This window comes from Haplochromis burtoni, unplaced genomic scaffold, assembly GCF_018398535.1.
Source record: "Haplochromis burtoni strain Fernald_Lab_line unplaced genomic scaffold, NCSU_Asbu1 Contig_112, whole genome shotgun sequence".
In the NCBI taxonomy this organism is placed as follows: domain Eukaryota; kingdom Metazoa; phylum Chordata; class Actinopteri; order Cichliformes; family Cichlidae; genus Haplochromis; species Haplochromis burtoni.
Window position 1 is genome coordinate 1,671,583 of NW_024582473.1, and position 26,863 is coordinate 1,698,445.

Consider the following 26,863-nt stretch of genomic DNA (forward strand, 5'->3'; position numbering starts at 1 on the left):
ATATATATACGGCCTCTTGCTTTCTTACAAACCATGAAAAAATATTAAAATATGGAATGAGGAAAGCATGCCCCTACTTTTTAATAAACCTGTGTATCTCTATGTAGTTTACATCTTTATCTAAGCTCTGAATGATCCCTGGTTTGATTCCAGGAGGAGACACAAAACTCTAATTCTACTGCAAAAATATGAAGTTTGTTCGAGGTCAAATGCTTAGCCAACCTTTGTACTCATGTCCCCCACGGCCTAGTATGTTGTTATGAAGTTTGAAGACGATTCTTAACAAATTGTGGGTAATATAAAGCTTTTAGTACTTTCTACATTTGGTGGGTCCTTGACCATGACCCGATTTTTTACCAAAATTAAATCAGCTTCAGCTGTTTTTGGCATCTACCGTCTCCCAAAATTGAACACAATATCTTGAAAGTGCATGAAAAGTTATAAGTTTGAAAATGTTATTTTCTGTACATTACCCCAACTCCCACTCTCCTCCTTCGACTGTAAATATCCTGATTGATTAACAAACTGTTTAAACCTGTACTGTTTAAGTTTGCACTTTGAGTCCACCTGCTTTCACTTGCATTCGTGACAGATGGTAAGTGCATTTGAAAGGTCTTGGGAACCAGCTAACGGGAGCAGGCTGTATTCCTATCAGATGGCAAATGTTAATCCACAAAAGAACCTCCAGAGAAGAGGAACCTGATGGGAATGTTGGTATATGCATCTAGGATCTACGACAAGGAGAGGAGATGAGGCTAAGTAACTCAGATGGCTTTATTTGAAACAATAGCCTGAACAAGTAATGATCAGAGGGGTATACTACAAACAAAATTCAACAGCGCCAGTCTTTCTTTGTGTTAGCTGCCTCGACAAAACCTAAAACCTCAGTCGGAGATAACAAGTATCATGATGGAAGTTATAAACTTTCTGTTGAACTTTGATTTCTGCTTCAGATTCTGTGCACACTCACATAAGAAGAGGCAGTCTGCGGTTCTTGTGATTCGGTGAACTTATATAAATGAAGGCCCCTTAATCACACGTTGACGTGGCGGCGTCCTAGCAGCAACTTTGATTACAGCAGGAATGGTCACATCAGGAAGAGCTTTACAAATTGATTGCAGCTGAGTCACCACCTCACTTTGCTGTCCACATTCAGAAAGCACGAATGTACAAATTTAAATAACGAAACCTTAAACAGTCATTTATTCCAATAATATCAGCATGATGTATATGCATAGTAGCATAACTCAGGTTTGGTGTACACAGAATAATATGTATTGCTGAAGTGAAACATCAGGCATGTGCAGCTTTGCCTCACAGATGAATTCTCAGCCCAGTCATAAATGCAAAAGTGTAGGAATATCTGCTAGACTGCCTTCACTCAGTCAGTGAAGCTGCAGGAAAACTCTCCGCTCTGATGTTGGTGGTGACTGTGACGGGCGATGCTGACGGTTAACGCGGAGGCTGACGTAGTGGTCGTGAAAGTAAGTGGCCACAGCTAGAGGAGGACCCAGCAGCAGGAACAGCCACACTAAACCGTTGCCATAGTTTCCCTGGAAATAGTTTCGGAGGAATACTGCGACCAAGAGCTGCAAGAAGAAGACATGGTGTCAGCTCAAGACACGCCCCGATTATAATAACACAGTGCATTGTGTTAGGTGTGGAAGGCCAAAAACAATAAAGTGGATCAGGTTTAATTATTAGGACTAAGATTTCAGTGTGTAATCTATGTCTCCATTTAAAGCCTTTTTGCATTTGTTAACACTGTTAAATAAAAGAGCATAAAATTCATCCATGAATGATAAAGTTGGATCCCCATACAGTAGCAGCTGCCACCAGTGCAATAATCTCACCTCAAAGACCATCATGAGAAAGATCCACAGACGGCAGCTATGCAGTGGCAGAGCAATCATATACTGTGTAGGAGAGAGAAGAGAACCATCACGGCTCATTAGTACTGGTGTTTATCCAGAGGTACCAGCTTAATTTTATTGTATAGAAGTGGGCTGCAATTCAATCCTAATCTCTAATCTCTTTTCCTTTTCCCCAGTGGGAGAAAAAAATCACGAAGTCAAGAAAAAATGTGAAGTCTGACTCAACTCCAGAAACCAAACTACCTAATAAAGCGACGGTGGATGTCACTGACGTGGGTCAGCTGTGGTGAAACTACAATGTCCCACTGATGGACTACAAAGACTCATCTCACACTGACTGCTGTGTGTTTCATGCAGCTTGTAGGTTATAAACAAGGTCATAAATCTCACTTAATTACCATACAGAGGAACAGAGGAATAAAGATATATAATAATATACAATAAGAATGGTAGGATACAGTAATTTACAGTAGTATACAATAGCAGGTGCTTATATAAAAAGTGACATAGTATTGTGCAATGAATAAAAAGAGAGTAGCAGCGTATGATGGGGGAATGAAACAAACATTCAATAACATACTGTTAAGTAATATTGCACAATCTGAATGAGAAGAAAATAACATTGATATTAATCTTGAGAAATGTCAACCTTTTAAAAAAGTCTTTCAGCGTCTGTCACTGATGTAAAGTCAGTTCATAAGAATCCTAAAGGCCAGAAATAGTTTTACAGCGAAAACTTAACCAAAGTGTGAAAACAGATATTTTTAAATCTGAAAACATGAGTTCAGAGAGTCTAAAAGAGTTCCACATTTACTTTTAGCTTCACATGGGACACAAACCAAAGTTTCTGGGGCTAAAGATCAATGTTTGGTCCTTGAAAGGTCACCTGCAATCTTGGAGTATATGAGATCGTTCAGAGGTAACTTCTGGGTCTGAAATGCAGAAGTTCCTTAAACCTGCATTCTGGTTAATGACCAACAGGGGTGGCCCTTGGATGTTGATTCACCTTTACAGTGTCTCTGGCCAGTTCTGCACAAACTTAGTCTGAACGTTATTAGATTGCTGTAACTTATGCTGGATTCCCCGTTTATTAAATGCTAGATTTGTGGGACTAAAATAAAGCCAAGGCCCTGACATTCAAGCCCTACACTCTATAGTTGCAACGATGATCCTCTAGCACCTCAAATATGATACTGTAGACCAGTAAGGTAAGAATCAGATACTGCCATAAGCAAGGGTGCAATGTATCCTGTGCAAAAGGAGGTAAGGAAGCATTGATAGTTCCTTTCCAAAGATGCCAGAAGAGTGGACTGTACCTCACAAAGCGCAGCAGACATCAGGAAAACCAGCAACTCGGCATGTGATGGGGAAACATTCCTCTCCACCAGACGAGTGTAAATGTGTCTTTTTATGCATAAAAAGAAAAGCATGTAAGCAAAAAACCCCAAAAAAACAACCCATGTCAAACATTCAAGCACAGACCAAAAAATGTTGATAATACCTGTGACACCACCTCTGAAAGGGAATATTCCAGTTCTTCCAGAAAGCAATCAAAGTTGTAGCGTTCCTGTAGATAAAATATAAACTGCATTAATTCTGAGATGCAAAATTAACACAAATTACAGTAAATGTTCTGCACAACTGACCACCAGTCTCCATAAAAATGGCGATCACCAAAGCGCAGCAGTTCTGCACAGAAGTTCAGGTATGAATGAGTCAAAAAGAAGAAGAGGAGCCAGAGGAAGTGGGTCGGTGCCTGATAACAAAGTATGTGTTAGCAATGCCAATATGCCCCACATACAAACTCTTATCTCTAAGTATCATGGACCAAGGACAAAAGAAATCACTAACCACCAGCCCCACGAGGTGCTCCACCCTCGTAGTGATGGCCATGCTCTGGATAAAAGTATACAAATAGAAAGAAGGGTGGATTCAGCAAGGGTGGGAGCTGCCCTTGTTTTAATGAGCACACTTCCGAAGATCATGTTTCACTTACAGAGAATGAGATTTCTGATCTCTGGAAGATGGGTTCAATCCACTAGAAGGAAACAAAGGATTCTAGAATCATGAAATTCAACTTGGTTCTTGAAGATAATAGTCATCGATTTCCATGACTCCCTACTCCATGAAATACAAGCTGAAGATTTTACCCATTTGTAGACAGGACATTAAAAATCACTGAGAGGTGAATCAAATGCACTGTTGTCACTTTGATTCAAATAATGCTGCAATAATGGCACAGCATGTCCAACCACACCAATGAGGAACACGATAAAGAGTCATGACGCAGTTTTCTAAACTCCCGAGGTCATAGCCCAGTGCCTGCTTGACGCCCTGTGCACAAAGGCTCATGGGACCAACGAGTGGACTGTAAATGCTACAGTGATCAATGCTCTTCATGTGTGCATTTTTATGTACGTGATGAGAGGTTATAGCCAGGAAATAACTTCTTGGTGTTATATTAAAGTATGAGGACACATTTTAAGGACACATAACAAAACATGTATCAGCAGAGTACATTCAGTAGCATCTGTCATCATCAGTGCTACTCCTAATTCACACATACCCCCCAAATCAACCTCCAGAGTGAAACATGCTCTCACAGCCGTGCAGTGCCAGACTCCCTGAAAGGTCTGCACATAAATGCAGTGATACTAAGCTACTGTATAACAAAGAAAGGACTTCAGCGATCTGCTGTACCTGCTGCACAATGCCAACCATGATCTGGACAACCACCACCTAAAAACAGAAAATTATGTTTAATTATCCCATGTAGTGTGTGCACAATAATTTTACATTTTGTTTAGAAAAAAGACAAATATTCAACACGTGATTTAATGTGGCATACAAAACAAATCTTAGATGTCGGGACTTTAAAATGTAGTAGTTAAGTCCTTACGTTTCAAATTCTCTCCAACAATAGAGCATTTAACAGGAGAAAAGACAGAGAAGACAGGAACAAGGAGCAGCAGAGACTACAATACAATCAAACGAAAAAGAAATAACGAAACAACAAGGATTTATATCAGGAGCAGTCACACTGACATTAGCGGGGACAGAAAATCCCCTGTGCAGTGTCAAAGTATTACAAATACAATACTTCTGGTTAATGGTTCAAAGATAATCTGATTAAAGGGCCTGAAGCTATCCAAGAAAAAGGTTTGTTAGCGCTCGTTTTGTTACCATGCCAACAGAGGATGAAGAACGCCACGGAGCGCTCAAGTCTAGACTTGTAAAGAGAAAACTGAGTCATCCATATCAGCGCTATTAATCCTTTTTACTTTTTCTATTCTCCTCTCTCATAGAACAATACTGTGTAAAAATAATGACACCAGTGTTCAGCTCACCATTTCTATCAGTCTGTGAAGCAGCTTATTAATGCGGACGTTAGGACAGCAGGGGAAGCCCCTCTGGAAGCAGAGAGTGGGGGCGAGGAGGAAATAATAGAGCTCTGAGAAAATAAAGACAGAGTTAAAAATGCTGAATCATCACTTTGAGTCACTATAAAGAAATGAAGCAGCTGTTACCTCTGAATGTCAGATGCTCATTGTGGTGTTTCTGTGATGCAGGTCCATTCTGATCTTTCTCTAAAAATAAAACAGAAGCAAAAAGCTGCAGCAGCTGCTGTTCTTCTGAGATGGGGTCAATGAAAAGTTTAGAGTTGCACAGATACCTAAATGAGCCAGACGATACCAACGATTTGTTTCCTGGTAGGAATAAAGCTTCATCCCCAGAATAGTGAAGAACAAGAGAGAGAGAAATGCTCCACCTGGTGGACAAAGCATAAACGTGCTTTTCAGACAATGAGACGCATACACATGGAAGTCCTGGAGTCCAACAAATCTGCAGTACCAGTGCGATGCTGTCACGTCATCCCCTCCCCTCACCCAAACCGGTCACGGCAGGCGGCTTGGTTCTGCCACAGGTCTCCTTCTTAATAAAGGGAGGTTTTCCTTCCCACTGTTGCCAAAGTACTTGGTCATAGAGTGGTCAAATGATTGTTGGGGTTTTCTCTGTTTTATTTGTATTTTTGTGTGGCTTATAAAGTGCTTTGAGGCAACTGTTTTGATTTTGTGCTATATAAATAAAACTGAATTGGATTAAACTGAATGTCAACATGGATCAAAATCTGACCTGAATCTGTTTCCTGGTATACTTAATGAAGTGGCCGATGACTGTATTTTATAAGGGAACTCAAATCTATCGGTCTGGATTACAGTAAATATGATGCAGGTTTGAAGTTACCTGTTGACATTGCAGGCTCGTGTACGATGACAGCAGGAGGAAATAGAACCAGCAGCCCCAGATTAGTAAGGTGTAAACGATGTGCGTTGGAGAGAGACAGCATTGCCTGACAAACAAAGATTTGTTATTTTTTCTGTGTCAAAAAGTCCCTCTCTGGAAAGATACATCCTTTCACATCTAAAAGAGAAAATAATAAGCTCTCACCTTTTCCTGGGACCTCTCCAGAAGCAAAGCTATCAGAGCAAACGTGTTGGCAGCTGGGAAAATAAGAAATTTGTTCATTCACAACAACAAGTGTGCTGCTGGAGCCACCTATTCTCTCTACTCGAAAGTAATCCTGTATCATTCATGATGTGTTTGTTTCTCTGCCACAGTCCTACGGATACCAATGGTTCTCACCCAGAATGAGGATGACTGACGGCCAGTTGCAGTTGTCCTCAATCAGATGTCCCAAAACCTTTTTGACATCTATCAAAAATCCATGTCTGTTATGAAGAGGAAAACAAAGTTAGCTTTAGTAAACAGTAAACAGAGAGCAGGGATGTATTTAAACTGGAAAAAATACTGTAATGGATAGAAATTCTTGGTCTTTAGACCAAGAGGTTTTAATATGTTCATGTGACACATTCAGTGTGGCGTTTCTCCTCACAAATTACCATCCAAAAGTCTTCTAGATTCAGAGTGTGTTGTGCTGTTGTGAAGCGCAGTGCTCGTGCTTTTCTTCCACTAAATGTGCCCACAGAGTCCCAGTATATAGATTTTACACTGGAGTAAAGCATGGGAGGTTTACTAAACATGAAACTTTAATGGTTTACAAAAAAGCAAGTGTGTTTGTAGGTGAAGGGTCTGTTTTATAGATGGATGTGAAGTCCACCAAATCTGAAAATTCAAACCAAAAAAAGGACAGAAGCCATTTATACTCACTGTATGAAATTCTCCAAGAACAGGTGAGCATGAGTCAGGACCTTAAAAATCAGAATGACAGCTTTTTTATAACTCAACAAAATCTTAAATGTATTTCCACAAATGATAAGGCAGGGCTGAGAAACTAACCAGCAGGATGATGATCCAGTTGAGGATGCCTCTGTATCCGGTAAAGCTGCTGTTAGAGCTCAGCAGAGAGTCTTGGATGCTGTGGCAGCTGCACAAAAACACATTTTCATCTTCATCAGGCTTATTTTTTTTTAATTTTTTCCTGTAAATATTATCCTGTCAGCTCTAATATGACTGCATCGCAAAAACATTCCAGGTCTCCTCCAGTGGTAAACAAATGGAAAACCACTCAGCTGATGGTTTTTTGTTGGTTATACGAGGCCCTGGGATATAAAGAAACTAAACATGTCTACATCTGATTGTGTGTTTAATATATTTTAGCCCAAATTCAGAGGATTTTAAATTAAAAGTGACACTCAAGAGTCTGAAGATGGTTTACTATTCATTAACTGTTAATTTTGTAATGATGGTGCTGAATAAGTATTTAACGGGATGATCTCTGTGTAGTTATGAAACAGGGTGTTTTGGCTCTACAATGGGCCGCAAAGACCACACGGTACGAAAACACAATGTCAGAGAGGTCGGTGTAGTTGTTATCCACCACCAAAGTTCAAGGATTCAAGGATGCCAGTGTTCACATTTTGGACCAAGAAGACAGATGGTTCAACCGATCACCTTCTTTTGAAGCTTTTAAGACGTAGGAGAGGGTTTTTGAAGCTGTGTGTGAGATTAGAGCTTCAGAATTAGATGGCCACGCCTGCTGTAACGTGTGCCGTTACTTGTTCACCAAGATGTCAAGTATTATTCCTCATCTACGTTTCACGCTATCCTCCTGAAGTTATTCTGCACAATGACAGCCAGGTCTGATGGGTTCTGTGAGTTTTTATTATATGATGCCTTACACGTATATAAATCAATGCATTCATAATTTTTTATTTGTGCTTTTTATTATTTGAGTAAAATATGTGAACACTTTATCTGCTGGTGAGGTCATACATCTGCCACATGGAGACACGAGGAAAGCAGCAGAGAGCTTACCAGAGCAAAGATGCGTAGGGGTGTTCTTCTTCACTGGTTAGATCAAATGTAGAAAAGGAAGTGCTATCACAGAGGCTTATACCGTCTTCTTCGACTGAGGAGGAGGAGAACCTCTTCCTCATCGAAGCCATCTTTAACTCCAAGGATCAGTCCACCGAGGTGGAGGTTACAGATGTTTGAGTCCACTTTAAGAGTCAGAAAACAGATTTATTTAACTCTCACAAATAACATTCTCTTATTAAATATTTGATTTGAAATATTAAGATGATCAAAGAATAAACATAAATATTACATAGTGTCATATTTTTATCTGAATTTCATGCAAGAAATAAAGTGTAGACCAAACTCTGCAAATTCCTATTTACGTACACTGCTTAAATAATATCAAAGTTTCTGTTCTATTCTATCCTAAAACTGGGCTCTGAGGAGGTCAGCTGATATTGTTCCAATGGGTGCTTTTTATATCCAGTTATGCTTTCCTGCATTTGCAGTGTGTTTGGGATCACTGTCATGCTAAAAAATAAAAACCTTTCCCAATCAGATGTTTTCCAGATGGTATTCCATGGTGGATTTTAATGTAATTGTACATTTCTGCATTTCCATCAGTTTTCTCCAACACGACTGGCTGAAATGGAGCTCAAACCACGACAGAGCCTCCACGTGCTTTACAGATGGCTGTACACACTCACTGTCGGGCTTCTATTTTGAACTCTTCCATATACAAAAATTTCAGATTTCCTGTTTCCCTTCATTGAGACAGGATGTCCCTTAACACCTACCCATCCTGTGCAGTTTCCTCAAAGTTTTTGAATTCTGACACATGATTGACTCCAGAATTTTGCACAGTTGTTTACTGTACTTGTTAAAATTTTCTGCAATGATTTATTGTCTTTCTAATCTTTGCCATGTTGAGACAATGAGGCTGCAGGTTGTGCAGAAAATACGAGCGCATCATCAGATCATTTAAATGCAAACTGCATCTTAGAAAATAATTCCAACCAAATCGCAGTAGTGGATTACCACTTTTGTGTTTTATTGCTTGTATACGCGGGTGAACATTAAGTAAGATGAAGTTTTAGCCTTTACACGAGCTTTAAGTTCAATTTGTGAAAATTCGGCAAGTATAAAAATTATTATTAAGCCATTTAGTTCATGAGAGATTAGACTTTAGATGTCCTTTCTCCCTCAAACGACCCGTTGTCGCAGACATCTTATGCTTAAAAGCCAAGAGGTTACATTTTTGTGTTGCTGCTTGTCGATAAAATGTACGCCGAATGAAATAGCTGCCTGAAATACATTAGTCAGTCTAACCAACTCGTTTTACAACCACTGCAACACCGGGTGCTAACAAGTCAAACTTTTAATTTCCGCATTTCCTAAAGAAGCTCGGTGTGACCTTCTGAAGCGAAAGAAAAACGTCCTACCGCGTCATCCTCCGCGTGCAGCATCCTTCTACCAGGTCCACATCTCAGAGCATCCGCCGCCTGTCAGCTGACTGCCCGACACAGAGCTTGTCTGACCTCTGAGCCCTCTGAGGACTGAGGAGGTGCTATTCGGTGTGAAGCCACGAGATCCTTTTATTGTGAAACATTCAAAATAAAAGCCCACTTAAAGTAATTTAATTTCTGAGATGCCAAAATAAAGGCCTGTAGTCTGATTGATTAATTGTCATTTTGGTGCCTTATACGGAAGCCCGTGGTTTATATGCCATTTATTGTTCCTCCAGTATCCAATTCATATTTTGCACACAGTAAATGTCACAACAGCAGAGATTCATAAGATAAACATTTTACATAAAACAATGTTTACAGAAATTGTTACGCTTTAAAACATTCATTTCTCCTGTACCAAAAAGGGATTGTTAACAAATGATTAACTTTGTGCATAAAAATCAAAGAGTTGTCTGGGAATAAAGCCTTGAACTGATCCAAGTTTAAAGGTGTAAAATAAAAAGCGGGGAAATAGAAAGCAGGGTTCCCAAAAGAGTTTTCTCCCAAATGACTTGAAGAAAACTCCTGCCAACCAAACATTACTATGTTTTAAGTCAGATAACTAAATGTGTAACTGTTAATACTGAAACTGCTCATTTCGATCATTACTGATGAGGAAATAATTGATGCAATTTATATGAAAAAAGTTATACGTTTTTCCCTTCATCCACTCAGCACCCAAAGAACTGTACGCCTTCACTTATATATTCCGACTCTTTAGACCTAATTAATTACATTTAACCTTGATTAAATATATCATTTTAAAAACAGCTAAATCTGGTATTAAAACCACATATTTATTCACAGGCTGCAGATGCAGGTTAGTTCTCACAAGCCCAGAAAAACTGAAATAAGGACACTTCAAGAAAAAAGAATTTCCTTTAGAAAATATTTATTTAAAAAAGGAACATTTAAGGAAAAATAACAGTTTAAAGTGTTACACTGACAGCAAAAAAGATCAATATGCATTTGGCTCAAACTCCAAATTAAGCAATGATCTCGCAAACTCATTGAATTTTACATTTCTAGTGACTGAGACTCAATGTATTTATTATGACCAGAAAACAAAACCCACATTTTAATGGATCAGATCTCAGTGATCCTGCCAGCCTGCAGGGAGGACACAGCAAAGCCATTTCTGGATGTGAAGATCAAGCTGGTGTGGAGGAAGGTCCTTTAGTTGATGATCAGTACGTCGTTCTGGATCTCGTGGCTCAGCTGGGTTTGGAGGTCACTCAGCTTCTTCTTCAGGACAGCCAGCGCTGACATGACAATGGTCTCTGGCCGCAGGGAGCCGCATGACTCCACGTTGTAATAGAACCTGTGCAGGGAGAAACGTGAGCCGAGCTGCGTGCAAAGTTTCCTTATAAAAGTCAAAGTCATTCAACTTCAGAATTTAGTCTGAAACTTCCTGGATTGCATTCAGAGCCTAAAACACATGCACGGTACTGAACGTGCTAATCTTTGCTTGTGTCTGGAGTTCATTTCAAGCTCGTTTTGGTAGACCAAGCAAAAATAAGAGAAGGTAAGCGATCACAGCCATCTCATGCTTCTTTATTGACAGTAGATTCTGGCCATCTCCAAAAGCCTGTGTATTGATGTCTTTGTGAATATTTAGGGTGGAAATATGCAACACTCCTCATAGGCTTGCCTCAGGACATTTTCATGCAGTGGGAAACACTAGTGTGAATGTTCGATTCAAATAATTCAGGAAACTTTTGTTTGGTTTCAGGGATCAAAACAGACCTAGATCCTTCTGGCTAAGGTCAGGTAATGCAAATCCCAGTGGGCAGAATAATAAAGATGAGAAAACATCATGAAGCTCTTTGCTAACCGTTCCGGTTTCCCGTTGGGGTCGTAAGGGGCCTGAAACTCGTCCTCTTCGATCTCTGAGTACTCGCTCTTCGGCCTGGAAATCAGTGCATTGGGTGTCAGTATTTTTATGATAATTATTCGTTAACAATGTAGTTTTTAGATGAGCCCAACTGGGAGGAAAACCTACCACTCCTCAGGTCGTGGATAAACTGTGTGTCTCAGTGCATTGTCGGGGTCATACTCGAAGGAGACCCCCGCTGTTGGGTTCCACTTGGCGTGTTCCTTCCCAAAACCTTTCTTAGCGTAAGCTCTGAGCCGAAGTTCCTGACCTTTACGGAGCTTCACCAGCAAAATGTCTGCGTGGTATCAGAGCACAAGAAACATTTATGAAGTGATGTGAAAACAGACACCAGGCAGAGACCTCAGCAGTCGGTATGTACTCGTGAATACAGCTTTACCATCTTGCTCGACGTAGTCGTTGGGATCGTTGTCTCGACTCCTGGAAGTCACCTAGAAAACCACAGTGCACCACAGTCAACTTCACCTCTGCTTCCAGTCAACTAACGATCGTAGAAAAAGGAGAAAAGCCTCACCGGGATGACTCTGGGGTTGTTAGACAACAGGTCACGCGAGGTCACGTGACGCGTCTGGTCCTCGTTACATCGAACATCCAGGGTGAGCTCCACAGAGCACTCCTGACAGAAATCCTCACAGGTGCAGTCCTGCAGGAGAATTTGACGTTGTGGTGTTAAAGCCGGCGCCCGCATTCAAAAGTTAGGAAGCTCTTGGCTTTGTTCATAATCTGATATCATGTATCGTTCACACCAGGGAACCATCAGGTTAATGACCAGTCTGAGTCTGTTTATGTTGTCACAGGCAGCTGACAAATCGTGTGTAGAAACCACAAATGTCTGAAAATTATGAACAGCATCTCTGAGTCTCACGAGCAGGAATGGCACTCTAATCTGGCAGGAGGAGTTTTTGCAGGAAACAAGAGAGAGGTGTCCCCTGAACAGCAAGCGTGGCAACACAGATAAGCTTTTAAAAATACGTTGGAGAAACAAGGATAAACTGAAACTGTGGTTGGCCGTGCTACAAATGTCTGCTTACCCTGGAATACTGCATTTTGTCCACGATGTCGTCGCTGGTGAGTGGTATGAGCCCTGAAGATACAGGAAACACTCAGGTTTTTACAGCAGCCTTCTTTGATCTCTCGCACTGCCACAGGTATTACACACGCTCTCATACATACCCACTCTGTGGGCGATAAACTCATCGTGCAGTACAGACGAATTGGCATCGATCTGGATCCAGTCGATGGCTGGAAATGAAGCAGTGCAGTGCAAGTCAGTCATTTAGGCTCGCTGAGGTGGGTTTGATACTGAGCGCTTTCCCCAGAGTTCTGGTGAAGCTACACAACTTTATCCAACACAATATCTGTATTGTTTCGCTCTCCATGTAGTAACAGCAGCTGAGACTTGACTGCTTACTTATAGAACTTACTTATATAACTGTACAGAGGACCCCACCAGAACTTGGCGATGTTAAGCAACGACACACACACACAAAGCTACTGTACCTATTGTAGGAACCTCCGACATAAAGACACGGCGGAGGGAGTTTGCGACCCTGAAAAAGAGAAGAAGAAAAAAAAAAAATGGTTTCAGATGAATAACACACCGTTAAAGTCCCCCTTAAACTCCAGACTGTGCTTTCAGGTTTTTATCAGGTGTGTGCTTCACAGAACGAGTTCTAATAGTCCAAGATCACCTGAAATCTGCAACTGAGAGGGCTGAATTATACAAACATTTAAAAGGGCTTCCAGTGACGAACGATACCAAACTATTACTGATGCTGATTACTGATCAAAGGTTTTTTTTGTTTTTTAAATCAAAGAGGCATTCCTTAGTCATAACATCAGCAAACTCTGTATTTTCAGATTTTGGACTGTTCAGACATTAAAAAAAATTGCACTCCACATTTTCACGTTGTGATGTCACAGAGGCGTTAAGATTTTTATCTGGAATGACTATAACGGACAAGCTTAGAAGTGATGGATAGCTAGATTTGAATTATGAGGGACATTGAAGACTGAGTAATATGGAGACAAAGTTAGAGAGGGAAAGCTGATCTGCTGTGGCCAAACAGTCACTGAAGTGAGAAAATAATCAGGAGACTAATTAAAGAAAGGAAATATTCTTCTAGCAAGAAACAGCTGATTTTTTTTTATGATTGATTGCCTAATCAATGAAATGTTTCTTTTAATTATCAGACAAAACACATTTTACAGAATTGCAAGACAAAGAAAACTAAATTTTAAGATAGTGTCCAATGAAGTTTCCTCAGCTTTAATTGGCGTGTTGTTAGACTGCCAGTTAAATCTGGTAATCTAACAAAGGAAAGGCAGGAAAATACTTTAATCTTTAGGAATTTTCATTTCCTTATTTAAAAAGAAAAAAAAAAAGAAGCTTAATAGAGAAAAATGTACATTTTAATCAACTAATGGAATAAATGTTACTGTGTAGTAAACCAGCCCATTTGACTTATCTACTTATATTTCTTCATTTTTACAGCCTATGTATTTACTTATTGATTATTTGTATATGAAACTTTGTCCTAAATGGTAATTCATTCACAGTAGACTAAAGACCCATTTAAAAACATGACCTAACCAATGTGAAGCACCTGCGTTTACTTCCACATTCAGCTAGCTTAACATACACTTAAATAATAATTATATTGTACATTAAATATTAGTTATACGAGTTAAACGAAAGCAGCTTTACACTGTTACTCGGCGTGTTTTGGTGCTGAGAATAATGGCCGCCCTCGTCCTCCTCACACACTGCACAAGGAAAAATATACTCGTACTTACGCCAAATCCGTGTTTTCGATGACAAACTTGACATTTTCGTCTGTCAGCTCTGTGATCTTTACCGTTGGCTGGTTAGCATACGGCATTACTGAAGCTAAATGAAGCTAAACTAGACGTTTCACTATCAACACACTTCACACTACCGCTGCTTCTGCTTGAAGACCTCCACGGAAATATTTACGAGGCGCTGATTGGCCTCGAGATGTAAACGCGTACAGTGATTGGGTCGAAAGAGGCTCGAAGGCGGGTCTTCTTTTAACCACCGGGTTACAGACGACGGTAGCTCCCTTTTCAAAACAAAAGCACAAACTCTCAAGTTTGACTTGCTCGCAAACACTATCTGCATATTCCTTTTCAGGCAAGAACTTTATTGTCTCACATTAATCTAAAACAAATATTTCAAGCGTTTAGACTGGTGGGCAAACCAAGACATTAACAGACAATGTATTGACGTTTCAAAATTGCTTTTTCATTGTAATACAGTTAGACCAATTACAATTAATGCAAACGTCCCAAATCAGACACTTTAAAGTCTCTATATACAAAAGTTTAACTGCAGAACATTTCAAATCATTCTGGTGGCACAGGGTTTTCGCTCTAGTAAAATATAGTGACTTTGACCTGAAACGTAGTTCTTTAGTGGGAAACTAAAGAACTGAAGACAAACCAAAAAGAAAAAAGTTAAATATACAATTACTATTTTATTGAACTTTCACTTGATTCAACAACTAAATTACAGATCTGTGTCCTTCTGTACAAAGGAAAAAATGATCTGAGCAGGAGAGTGAAAGGATCAGCGGGTGAGAGTTTCTGCAGGTGATCAGAAACAAATTTGCTCCTTCTATTGTTTATTAACAGCCATAATCCAATATTTCAGAGTTCTGCTCATCATGTGGACGGTCGGGATCGGTGCTTCATCTTCTCTGGTTCAATCCTGTGAGGTTCTTCAGCTGTGAAAAAGAGGCGTGCAGACATTAATGAACACAGTTTCCTTCAAAATGCAGATTCTGTCAAACTTCAGGATGTTAGTAAGATGGTACTTCAAATTTATGACATTTATTCTAACTGAGTGAATCTTTCTCAGTACAAAATGAGTGCATTACACAGAGTGTGATGTGCTTCTGAGGTAAGAACGTGAGAGTTAAGAGCACAGATCTAAGAAGAGGGTGAAGACTTAAGTATCTCCGCTAATCCTGTGGCAGAAGTTATGAGAAGAGTGAATTTAAATGGTGAATATAACACAAAAGACTCACTGTAACAGCAGCTCCCATGAGTCCCTGCACCACTGCTTCACCTGTTGACTGCACCTACACATCAAAGTGGAACATACAGCTTACACATGGCTGAAGAACAGGTTCAGGTGTCACATAAAGACTCATTTTTTACATGATTTCTCTTAAAACGCTAAATCTCAGGTCATTTATTTGTTATTATCGTTGCTGGGTGATGCTGCAAAGCGATTAAAGATGTGCTTCTGCAAAAACATTCAAAAGAAGTCAGGAGTGAGTCTTTAACAATGTTTCACTCTCTACCTGTTTGGCTGTGGTGGCCATGTTGACTACATCTTGGATGCGGTTATCGAGGAAGGCCCAGGTGTCCTGGTAGTCTGGAGAGGAATCCTGAATCATCACCAGCTCTGTGGTGTTGTAGATGCCCGTCAGCGCCGCACGCTTTGTATACCAATTCATCTACAACAGAAATGAGTCCTGCAGTTTTATTCCTAGTCCACATTTAGTTCAAGGTAAACTCAAAAGTAAAGTAAGTAAAACGGATGCAGTGGCACATAAAAGGTCAGCTTTAAAGAAGAGCACACAGGAGACTGCACCAGAAAACAGTGCTGTGCAAAAGCCTTGAACTGCCACTCATTTCTTTAGATTTTGCCAGGAAAATGATTGCACCGATTTATCGCAACATGCAAACTTAAATGTAAATACAACAAGAGCCAACATGGGGCTGGTTAGTTAGCTACAGCTTAGACAATATGTATGTGATAGTGGTGATTTTGTCCTTGCACACAGTGTGAGAGCATGCATTGCCTGCAAATTTAAGCACGACTGGAGTTTGTGTTACAGCTGCAGGTGTCAATAGTTTTCCGAGGTTACACCTTTACTGAAACAAATCAAATATTACCAATTACTACAAATGTATCAATAAAAAAAAAAGTAAAACGATCACTCATGAGAAGGTCGTTAGCCCTCTTTTTCTCTTTGTTAGTCAAACAGTATCTGTGATATAATCTGCTGACTGGAGCGATCATTCACTGTTTTTATATAAATGCTCAAGTGGCACCTGCCATCCAATAAGAAACAAGTATTTTCAGTGCACCAGCAAGGACAAAGTGATGAGGTGTCGATAGGGGCAGTAACCTGTGAGGTGGCAGGTCGGATATTTTGAGGGTGGTGATGAAAGGGGGACAGGAAGCTATGAGGAGGAGAAGAAGAAGAAGAAGGGTGACAGGATCCACTCACGTCTGTGGATCGGTCTCCGGCGTAGTACCAGATGTCGTCCATCAGCGTGGAGAGGTGCTTCAGGCTGTCGGGGATGTTGTGGGGAAGCATCAGTAGGCTCATCGCCTGAGAAGACAATGTCAAGTAAAGCTTCCTGACCTGTGAGCACACTCAGAAGCTCATATTCTCAGTGTTCCATGCTGTACCTGTGGCCATGTTTCGATGTAGGGGATGTACATGCGCAGTCTGGTCTCTACAGCGTCTCTTATAAAATCTGCAGTCTTCTTTGGTCTGCAAGAGAAATCTGTCTTTACATCTTTCACATTTTTTCATATTACCTGTCCCGTTTAGTGTTTTATTTTCCAGCCTAAAGCGTAGGTGAGTAATCGACCTGAATTAAACCTGAGCTCAAGCTGAAGTCAGTCACTGCAAACCTCCAAACTTCATGTGGCCTTTAGATTAGCTCAAGAACAGTGCACAGAGAGCATTATTGAATATGTTTCCATGGCCGAGCAGCTGCATCCAAGCGTTAGATCACCAAGCACAATGCAAAGCATCAGATGTAGTAGTGTAAAGCACAACGGCACTGGACTCTTGAGCAGTTGAAACGTGTTCTCTGGAGAGATGAATTACATGTCTAGCAATCAGATGGATGAGTCTGGGTTAGCACACTGCAGACTGACAAGTACCGCTGTCCTGGCAACCGGCAAAGTGTAAAGTTTGGTGTAGGAGGGATTATAGTGTGGGAATGTTTTTCAGAATTGGGCTCGGCCTCTTATTTCCAGTGAAAGGAACTCTTAATGCTTCAACACATCAAAGGTTTTAGATAATGTCATGATCAAGTGCATCTGTTTGTGAAGGCAGAGAGCAAATACTTGTGACAATATAGTGTAGCTGAACTGCAAAGTGAGCTGCTGTGTATACATACTCAGCCTGGCCCAGCTGGACCTGATTGTGCTGTTCAGCCAGGATCTCCGTCAGCTGCGCATTGCACTGAGCGATGAAATGTAGGACCAGGTCTCCGGATCCTTTCTCGAACATACCGGTGGAAGCAGAAGACAAACCCAGACTCTGGTACAGACACAACAACCACAGCGTTAACGGTGCAGCTTACATACGAACACAGGGCTACACGATAAAGTCTTTGAACTACTCTCTCACCTCAGCACCAGCTGCGATAGCTTCCATCGACCAGCCGTGCAGAAGAACAAACTCCAGAGCGGCAGTCAGGATTCGAGCCTGAAGCTGCTCCTCTGTTTCATACTCCTCATCTTGCTCCCCGCTCTGATCCTGGTAACTTCACAAAGACAAACGGCAATGTGAGACCAAGTGTAGCTCTTCCACATCAGAAAGCATCTTGTAAAATTCCTGTTGAATGACAGAAGTGACTAATGTAACGATTACTGACCTGGTGTTTGGATTGGTAGACTGGTCGGCTGCCGGATCGGAAGCAGAAGCCGCTGTGTCCTGTTCAGCAGAGCGTGCCTGGTAGTGCTCATGGTAGGTGGTGGATGAGGAGGTTGAGGAGGGAGGCTTGTCAGATTTGGACTCATCCTGAAGCCTCAGCCCTGCACAGTGGAAGCCTCGTCTCAGACTGCCGCACTGAGGGTTTGTTGCTGTTGGTGCAGCCACCACTGGAGCATACAAATATATGGATTTACTTTCACAGATTCATTTTTAATACGGTGTACTTGTTTATTTCTCGTAATAATCGTGCTGTATCGAATCTCTATCGCCTGTCACTTTCCTCCCAGTGTGTGCTGTTGTTGTTCACACTTTTACCAAACTTTTAGAAAAAGGATTAAATGTGACAAACCACAGTACAAAGTCTCACATTTACATTAAACTCAAGCTCAGTGAAACCTGTACAATTTATCACATGGTATGACTTTATTTCCCCATCTGTTACACTTAAGAGAAATATTGGTGAGAATGCTGCACTAAATACTTGTTATACTACACTCATTGGTCACTACATCAGCTGCTTGTTAAGGCAAATATCTAATCAGCCAATCATGTGTCAGCTATTCAGTGTATACTGGCATATAGACATGGTCAAGATGACCTGCTGAAGTTTAAACTGAGCATCAGAATGGGAGGAAAAATGACTTTGAAAGCGCCATGGTTGTTGTGAGAGAATATTTCAGAAACTGGTGACCTGCTGGGAATTTCCCCACACAACCATCTCTAGTTTACAGAGAACGGTCTGAAAAGAGAAAATATCCAGTGAAAAGCAGAAGAAGATCTCTGAACGCACAACGCTGGAAAAATGTTGCCTGGTCTGATGACTGTCGATCCTCGTCTCAACAGTTCAGGCTGGTGGTGGTTTAATAAGGTGGGGGAATTTCCCTGGCACGCTTCTTGAAACCAGCTGAACACCATTCAAACACCACAGCCTGAGTATTGTTGCTGACCATCTCCATATGACCATCTTCCGATGGCTGCTTCCAGCAGGATGAACACGTCACATCATCTCAAACTGGTTTCTTGAACATAAAAAGAGTTCACTGTACTCAAATGGCCTCCAGTCACCAGTCCTTTGGGATGTTGTAGAACACATTCATAGATGTGCAGCTGATAAATCTATAGTCTCGGTGTGATGCATTCATGTTAACATGGACCAAAATCTCAGAGGAAAGTTTCCAGCACCTTGCTGAATCTGAGCCATGAAGAATTAAAGCACCTCTGAAGGAGAAAGGGGGTCTAGCACAGTGCTAGCACCTAATAAAGTGACCTGTCAGTATAGGACATATGGACTTGGCTTTATTCGTTTATTCATTAACTATTATATATATTCTATATATTTTCTATCAAATTATTCCAATAAAATGTGGGCAAATTATAAAAAATACCCCAATATTCCAAAGTATTCCAACGGGAGCATTTTAAAATAGATTTGTTGTACTAACTCAGTATAAATTAGGCTGTTTAGGTATCAAACGATTGATAGCTTTCATAGTTTAAGTGTGTATTTCAGTGGAAAATGTGCGGTTTGGTACATTTTTTGCAAACTCTAATCAACAAATACTCAAGCTTTACCGTAAATACACTCCGATAGGAGACTGCACATGTGTGTTTCACAGAACTTGCAATGATAGAGGAAAAGGGAGCTATAATTAGGGGTTTCATTAGAAACGCTCAGACAGCTTGTATAACTGCAGACAGCACGCCCCCTCCCGGTGTAGGAACCTGTTTACGTGTTTACCCTGCAGTCACCTGTGAGGTCTGCCCGGCAGAGCCAACCCGGATACTACAAACCTCCTAATAGCCCCGTTTTTGGAGCTACACTCAGTTCCCTGTTGCTGATATCGTCCTTCATGATCACCTTTGGCGCGATCAGCTAACGCTAATAAGACGCTCGTTCTAAAGGCGCTGATAACACAGACACGCGTTCTGGAAAACGTGTCCCCGGCTCTCCGGTATAGTCACAAAACCAGCGGTGACCCCTTCTTACCGCTGCTCAGGCCACGGAGTGCCCTTCCAGCCCGCAGACCTCTTAGCAACGCCGCCATATCAGCTGCTCACAGCGGCGTCACCACCGCGCGACTCGCTCCCACAGCGGAAATCCAGTCAGAGCATTTCAAAATAAAACGCCTGAATTAGGTGTGTATGTTTGTGTGTGTGTGCGTTTTTCATGTCTGTGTCCCAGTAATCATAAACTTGGCCATTATTGTAGCTAATTTAAATATAGAGCATTTAATTTCCCAAACGCGAACACTCTTTTTCAGTGTTTATACATTTAAACTCAATCACGCCTGTAAATTACAATAAAACTAAGACCATCGAATTATGCAAAAAAAAAAAAGAAGTAATTTTAATAAATTTAATAGTTAAAAACTTTTCCATGAAAAGGTTTGAAAAATATATTTTGGATTATCCTGTATTAGGTAAGCATAAACCTATGCTTACCTAATACCTAATACCTAAATTAATTCATATAATTCATATATTTGCCTATTTGCACTACTCTGCCTGGTTTACACCCAATGTCATTTACCCATTATATTGTATATTGTATAGCTTTCTTGTTATATGTAAAATTGTATTGTATTTATTTAAATTTTTACTTTTTAATTATTTTACCTGCATTTTTTAATCACTCTTATATTTAAATGTTCATTTGCTATTTTATCTAGGGATTGAGAGTAACGTAGTTTCTATTCTCTGTATGTCCTGTACATGTGGCAGAATTGACAATAAAGTTGACTTTGACTTTGACTTTAAAGTCAAGTATACATAATGTATGAAGAACCTTCACACAGCCTGTGGGCCAGGCTCAAATACTTTACTTTGAAAATAGGAACCGGAAACACGCTCTGACGTAATTGTAGCTGAGTTTAACTGCCATCAGGACAGCAGGCAAGTCTTCGTGTAGGCTCGGTTTACGTTTTGTTTCTTTAGTTAATTCTTCCACCAGAGGCCTTTTAGGAGAGCAGTAGACAAACGTTAAGCCTTTGATACTGCGGGTAGCCGTGTACCGGGAGCTGCTTGGTGTTCACGCCGTCGTTAGGAGCTGATTACGAGCCTCTGCCGGTGCTGCGTCACGCTGTTTGCTCCTCGGAGCTCCTGAAACACCGGAGTCAAGAACAAACCTCTAATTATTGGTATATCACGTAAGCGGTTTTCTGTTTTGCAGACTTTAAACACATCTCTTCACTGTCACTTACAGAGCGACAGGGAACCTTCTAGACCTTTGTACGATAACATTAGAATAACATTTTGTAATTTGGCTCTGATTGGATCTTAAAGGCTTTTTATTACACTCATTTGTACTTCCACGTTTATATTAGAATAGCTTTACATTAAGATTCACACTTATATAAATACCCCTTTGATTTGATTTTTACTGTGATTTTTACTTTAACTAATAATTAGTTAATGTAAGAAAACATGCCTTTCATGTATATTGATAATGTGTTTTTAGGAAATCTCGAATGATATTGTGCCCATCTTTGAAGCACTTTGGGTCAGCTTCTGTTCTTCAAATGTTCTGTAGGATATGAATAAAATAAACGTTACAGTCAATACAAAAAATTTCAGACATGTTTCACAGTGCAGGTTTGAGGTATGCGGCCCAGGACAGATCCCCTAAAGCTTCCTCAACATCATCTACCGCTGAGTAATTACATGTCTGAGAGGATGGTGTGTCATATATGAGTGCTTGAACACAATATGAGGTACCTGTGCTTTTGGTAAATACACCTTTAAAGCTCACAGAACATGTGGAAAGACAGAGATGGCAGTTTAAAACAATTCCCACATAGTCCAGTGGAGCCATGTTCCAAAAGACTTGAAGCTTTGACAGCTGCCAAAGAGGCTTCTGCAGAATACTGAATCAAGACTGTGTAAGTGGGAGTGGAGTTGAGCACTGGATGAATCTGTTGTGTCTTAATGTTACAGACATGCCAGTTTGGCCTTTCTTGCTGCCTGGCTGGTTCATCAAGTTACAGACCTTGGGTTGAAATTTTACAACCTCCACAGACACCAAAGCTGCAGTTTCTTTTCATTATTGTTTCCACTGCTGCTTGTTTCTAATGAACAGCTTAGCTTCGACCCGGCTGCTGTTTACAGAGTCAGAGAGTCTACACAATAGCAGGAAGAAAGAGTTCACTTGCTGTTGATTTTCCCAGAACAAGAATTACAAAATTTTTTTTTTTGTTTTTGTGCAAGTACATGTGGGATTTATGTTGTCATGGTGGAGGCCACAGCAGCAAAAGGATGGAATGCTGCAGTAGTCATTACCTACACCTTCAAACACACAAACTTTGATGCTGCACTTTCAGGTATAAAAACTTGAGTTCACTTCCTCCAGGAAATCATGGCAGACCTTGGCATCAGAGCAGGAGACAAAGTGGTGCTGGTGTGGGCTCAGCCTTCAACACCTACAGCCCTGAAGCAGTACGCAGAGGAGCTGGGAGCGGTCGTCGGTCCGGATGGCAGAGTGGCGGTGGAGAACATGGACAGGCTGCTGCTGTGTGAGTTCACCTGATCATTTCTTTTTAACACATGCTCTGACTTAACCTCTTAAGTAGGGATGGGTATCGTTTAGGTTTTATCCGATACCGGTGCCAAATCGGTACTTTTGAAACGATGCCGGTGCTTAAACGGTGCTCAAACCGGTGCTTAAAGAATGGAGAACACAAACTTTGTCCAAAAACCTCTCATGTTCAGCTGTTTTGTTGTTGTTTTTTGTAAAAAGATAACAATGTTAGCCTTTTCTGCAGCTATGGGGCATATATGGTATCACTCTTGGCTGGAAGCAGTGCTTAAACAATGGAAAAAAAACACAAACTTTGTCCTAAACCTCTCATGTTCAGCTGTTTCCCACTTTTTCTTTGGTCATTTTAGCCTTTTTGTCCAGGGTGAAGGGAGCATCTGCCATCAAACAAGAAGACAGCCGCATGTAGCTATGATGATGTTTGCTAGTTCACCTTACATGCATTAATGTAATAACGTGGTTAGCCTACTCAACGTAAATTACACACGGACAACATTAAGCGACTCACGCAGAGAAGAACGGCTGCTGCATCATCATCCTCATCATTTCTGCTACACTGGCAGGGCTAGGGGCCAGGACTCTATTCTTCGGGTTTTTGGGGGATGTTGCTCCGGTCCGATAACTGGCAACCCACCCAACGTGCACGGTGTGAGGTCTCGCAGCAAGCTATCAAATACGGCGCATTTCTCGGCTTTTAAAAAAAAAACGCTATGCGTCGCCAGGTGTTTCATCAGATTCGAGGTGTTACCTCCTTTGACAGTATCACAGTATCAGCTTAAAGCACTTGTTGCTGCTGAGTTTGCATATTTTACTGTGAAGTACAGCCAGACTTTGACCGCTTCGCCTTGGACATTTTTAATCTGTAGCTCTGCTCTAACTGAACGTACGTACCTGGCCCCGCCTACTATTCTGGGAAACGTAAAATGATTGGCTAGAATCTAAAGTGTGTCACAGCTCAGGAAAAAAAAAGCACCGAAATAAAGCACCGAAATGTGCGCTGCTTTTCGGTCTGGTTACTACAGTTTATGTCCGGTACCCATCCCTACTCTTAAGGAAAACTGCTGAAACAGCAGCTGTAGACTGCCATCATCACCACAATCAACACGCGTTAAATTCCCCTGCATCTCTGTCATGAGTTCATGTGTGCAAATGTCTGAAAATAGTCACAATTACAGTACTTATCGTAACTGCTACTTAACTACTCAGGAGAACAGCTGTTAAAGAGAGATGCTTTCTGAGGTGGCGGGAATTTAAAATGCACTTCATGTACCTGGTGCACACAGATCTGCCTGTAAGAGGTTATTGATGAAACTTGCAAATGAATATTTCTGAGTCGACAGAACTTTAAGACAAAGGAAACTCGAATTCACAAAGAATATCCATTTTCTTCCAGTGCACCTCCACACTGGGTCTTATGGTTAACCCACCTCCTACGTCTCACTTTGAACCCCTGCTCCACTGTGAAATACTTTAGTTTGCAGTTCAGAACATAGCGTATTTCACATTAATTGTCTCCTCCTGTCCTCTCCTCAGCCTCTCACGCAGCCTCCACCTTCAACTGGGTGCTCTCTTGCCTTCTGGCTGACAGCTCCTCCATCCACACTTCAGAGACTCTAGCAGAGATAGCCAGAGTGCTCAAACCTGGAGGGCAGCTGGTCCTTGATGAACCAGTTACAGGTAAGAGACAGTAGTCCATTCATCCATTTGCTGCTGGAAGATAAAAAAGATACTCCAGATGTCCCACTTAGCAGCTCCTCCTGAGGGATGCTGAGATGTTACGGAGTCTCATGAGAGTCTGGATCAGAGTGTTCTTGACCCTGTGATCTAGTGTGCATTTTTTTCACATCTGAACCAATCACTGTTCAGTTATTAAAAGGTTAAACACCTCCTGAAGTAGGAGCTAAGAGACCCCAAAAAAACAGGGTTCCAAGAAATCTTCTAGTACCTAATTCCTGCAGTCATAAGAGCTGTGAAAAGGTTCCTGTGCCCCTGGAACTGGGGCATTTTAAGGAGCTCCAGCATTACTCTAACCTCTCCAAAGGTTGATTCTGTTCATCTGGATGCAGCGTTTTGTGGGAGAAACGTTTCGTCACTCATCCAAGTGACTTCTTCAGTGTCAGCTGACTGCAGGTTTCCAATCGTATAAACAGTACATTTGCATAATGACTGAAACCAGCCCACTGAAGGAACAATGGGCTGGGAGGTCAGTTCCTTAATCTTAATTATGCAAATTCTCATGACCATTGATCAACATTAACAACAAACCATTACTCTGACCGCTCTCTGGAGCCTGCTACTCGTCCCGGCAGGTGACTTGTAAGGATGACAGGTGAAATAGTAACCACTGGCAATGCAAAGTGTTCAGGTATCAAGTTAATCTCACTTCAGCAGCATGACTGACGTGACTTTGAATGAGAGTGAAGGACACTGTTGTTTGACACGTGATACAAGAGTGGCTTAAGTGTGCACTGTTACAGTGGAAACGCATTATCGACAGCAGTTTAGGTGTATTTATCCTCTGTGTCGATGTGTTTTAATGTGCTGAGTATATCTGTGTTACAGAATCAGAAGGACAAAGTGTGAGGACAGCTGAGAAGCTGGTGTCGGCTCTGAAGCTGTCCGGCTTTATGTCAGTAACAGAGGTGAGTAGTTCACACTAGGGCTGTTCGATATAACGATATATATCGGGTGGCGATATAAAAACGTCTATTGTTTCATTTTACGCTATCGTTTGTTTCATAGTGTGGCAAAATAAAATGTTTACGGCAATATTCTTTCATCGTTTGATGGTCACTGTAGTGGTTATATTAATTTTGTTAAAGTTCTCTCTTTCTTTTATATTTAATATGACCACACTACGGATGGACAAGCGACTGTTTTTATGCGTTGCCGTTAGCAACCACGATGGTAAAACAATGGCGTGGCTCCGCCGTCTGCTTGTTTGTTTTGCATATTAACCTTTCACAATAAAGCTCAAGATCCTGTTGAGACTTTTCAAAATAAACGAAATCCCGTGAAAGAGTATGCAGTATTTACAGATGAGAAGCAAAAAAGAGCCGTCAGGTGCTAAAAAATAAACCTTAGACTCAAACGTTAGAACAGGCTTCTCCCCGCAGCACACTGTGTAATAAATATTCACAAAGAAAACGGCGGCCGTTACAACTTATGTCTAAAAATGTATAGCTTCATGCATTGGCTAAAAGTCATAACTCCAGGTACACAACGCCCAGCTGAAAACACTTCATGCAAGTCGAGCTGCCCGAGATTCACGGAATTTACAGAAAATTTTAAATGTTTGTGATTTATATCGTTATCGGGATGATAGATGTCTTATATCGGGATATGAGATTTTGGTCATATCGCACAGCCCTAGTTCACACTGTGGAGTAGAGGGATGTTTTCCCCAACATCTGCAACTGTGTACTCCAGCAACATGCATATTCAGGACATTATTCCACTTAGACCAGCTGATCGGAGCACTTGAGGCACCGGTTGACATGTTGTGAAGTTAGTTTTGGGTTTAAATTCCTGGAAGCTTGTCTCTGTAAACAGATTTTGAGTCTCCAGCTGCTTGAACAGTGAGGAACATGATTGGAAGAAAGAAGTTGGTATGGGTCTTTCAGTTGCTGGCTTCTGAGAATCCCCTTACTGAGGAGGTCTAATTATTGTTAATTTGTTAATAGTTTGACCTGATGGTCATTTTTGCTTCCTCATTCACACGGAGCATCATCTGCCTCCATCGCATCCTATCCCTGCCATCCTCCTCTGTCATGTCCATATTCAACATCCTTTGTCCACTATATCCACCATCCCTCCTCTGCACATGTCACAAGGTTTCCCCAAAACCTGCATAGCTTTTTTATGTATTTATTTTTTAAATTTGCTGAGGTTAAAACAAATGTGAACTTTGGGCAAAACGCTACACTGCCACTTTCTTCCCAGCCCAATAACGGTGTAATAGGGACAGGGAAAGTGCTACACCGACATGACGCCACATCCTACCTTAACCAGTGCTGATTAATCATCATCATCATCATCGTTTATTTGTATAGCACTTTAAGAACACACCAGGCAGACCAAAGTGCTGA

The 26,863-nt window shown here is 41.1% G+C and overlaps 4 protein-coding genes across 6 annotated transcripts in view; 1 reads left to right on the forward strand and 3 right to left on the reverse strand.

The window, feature by feature from the left end:
* Positions 1-741: 741 nt before the first annotated feature.
* On the reverse strand, positions 742-9,742 carry LOC102299693 (diacylglycerol O-acyltransferase 1). The gene is made up of 18 exons (XM_005928408.3): positions 9,575-9,742; positions 8,151-8,335; positions 7,173-7,260; positions 7,044-7,084; positions 6,519-6,604; positions 6,324-6,376; positions 6,120-6,225; positions 5,548-5,643; positions 5,402-5,461; positions 5,222-5,325; positions 4,575-4,613; positions 3,871-3,912; positions 3,726-3,770; positions 3,521-3,630; positions 3,376-3,441; positions 3,191-3,278; positions 1,854-1,916; positions 742-1,589 (listed from the first exon to the last, which is right to left on the reverse strand). The coding sequence occupies exons 2-18, from the start codon at positions 8,279-8,281 to the stop codon at positions 1,386-1,388; spliced, it is 1,422 nt and encodes a 473-aa protein (XP_005928470.1). The 5' UTR covers positions 8,282-8,335; positions 9,575-9,742; the 3' UTR covers positions 742-1,385.
* Positions 9,743-10,514: 772 nt separating this feature from the next.
* Positions 10,515-14,525, reverse strand: polr2c (RNA polymerase II subunit C). Its single transcript, XM_005928409.3, has 9 exons — positions 14,331-14,525; positions 13,035-13,084; positions 12,708-12,776; positions 12,566-12,618; positions 12,049-12,177; positions 11,914-11,965; positions 11,643-11,811; positions 11,475-11,549; positions 10,515-10,961 (listed from the first exon to the last, which is right to left on the reverse strand). Exons 1-9 carry the CDS (start codon positions 14,414-14,416, stop codon positions 10,817-10,819), a joined length of 828 nt encoding a protein of 275 aa, XP_005928471.1. The 5' UTR covers positions 14,417-14,525; the 3' UTR covers positions 10,515-10,816.
* Positions 14,526-15,011: 486 nt separating this feature from the next.
* On the reverse strand, positions 15,012-20,350 carry coq9 (coenzyme Q9 homolog (S. cerevisiae)). Its single transcript, XM_005928415.2, has 9 exons — positions 20,232-20,350; positions 18,186-18,411; positions 17,939-18,074; positions 17,706-17,848; positions 16,984-17,068; positions 16,799-16,903; positions 15,863-16,018; positions 15,584-15,637; positions 15,012-15,280 (listed from the first exon to the last, which is right to left on the reverse strand). The coding sequence occupies exons 1-9, from the start codon at positions 20,287-20,289 to the stop codon at positions 15,245-15,247; spliced, it is 999 nt and encodes a 332-aa protein (XP_005928477.1). The 5' UTR covers positions 20,290-20,350; the 3' UTR covers positions 15,012-15,244.
* Positions 20,351-21,067: 717 nt separating this feature from the next.
* ciapin1 (cytokine induced apoptosis inhibitor 1) overlaps positions 21,068-26,863 on the forward strand; it is a 9,182-nt gene continuing 3,386 nt past the window's right edge. The window contains exons 1-4 of one of the 3 annotated variants that reach the window (XM_005928413.2): positions 21,068-21,136; positions 22,590-22,752; positions 24,309-24,452; positions 25,338-25,417. In XM_005928413.2, the coding sequence (XP_005928475.1) occupies positions 22,596-22,752; positions 24,309-24,452; positions 25,338-25,417 (381 nt within the window). In that variant the 5' untranslated portion in view covers positions 21,068-21,136; positions 22,590-22,595. Of the gene's footprint in view, positions 21,391-22,589; positions 22,753-24,308; positions 24,453-25,337; positions 25,418-26,863 lie in introns of all 3 variants that reach the window. The other 2 variants (XM_005928412.3, XM_005928411.3) reach the window with 2 other exon arrangements.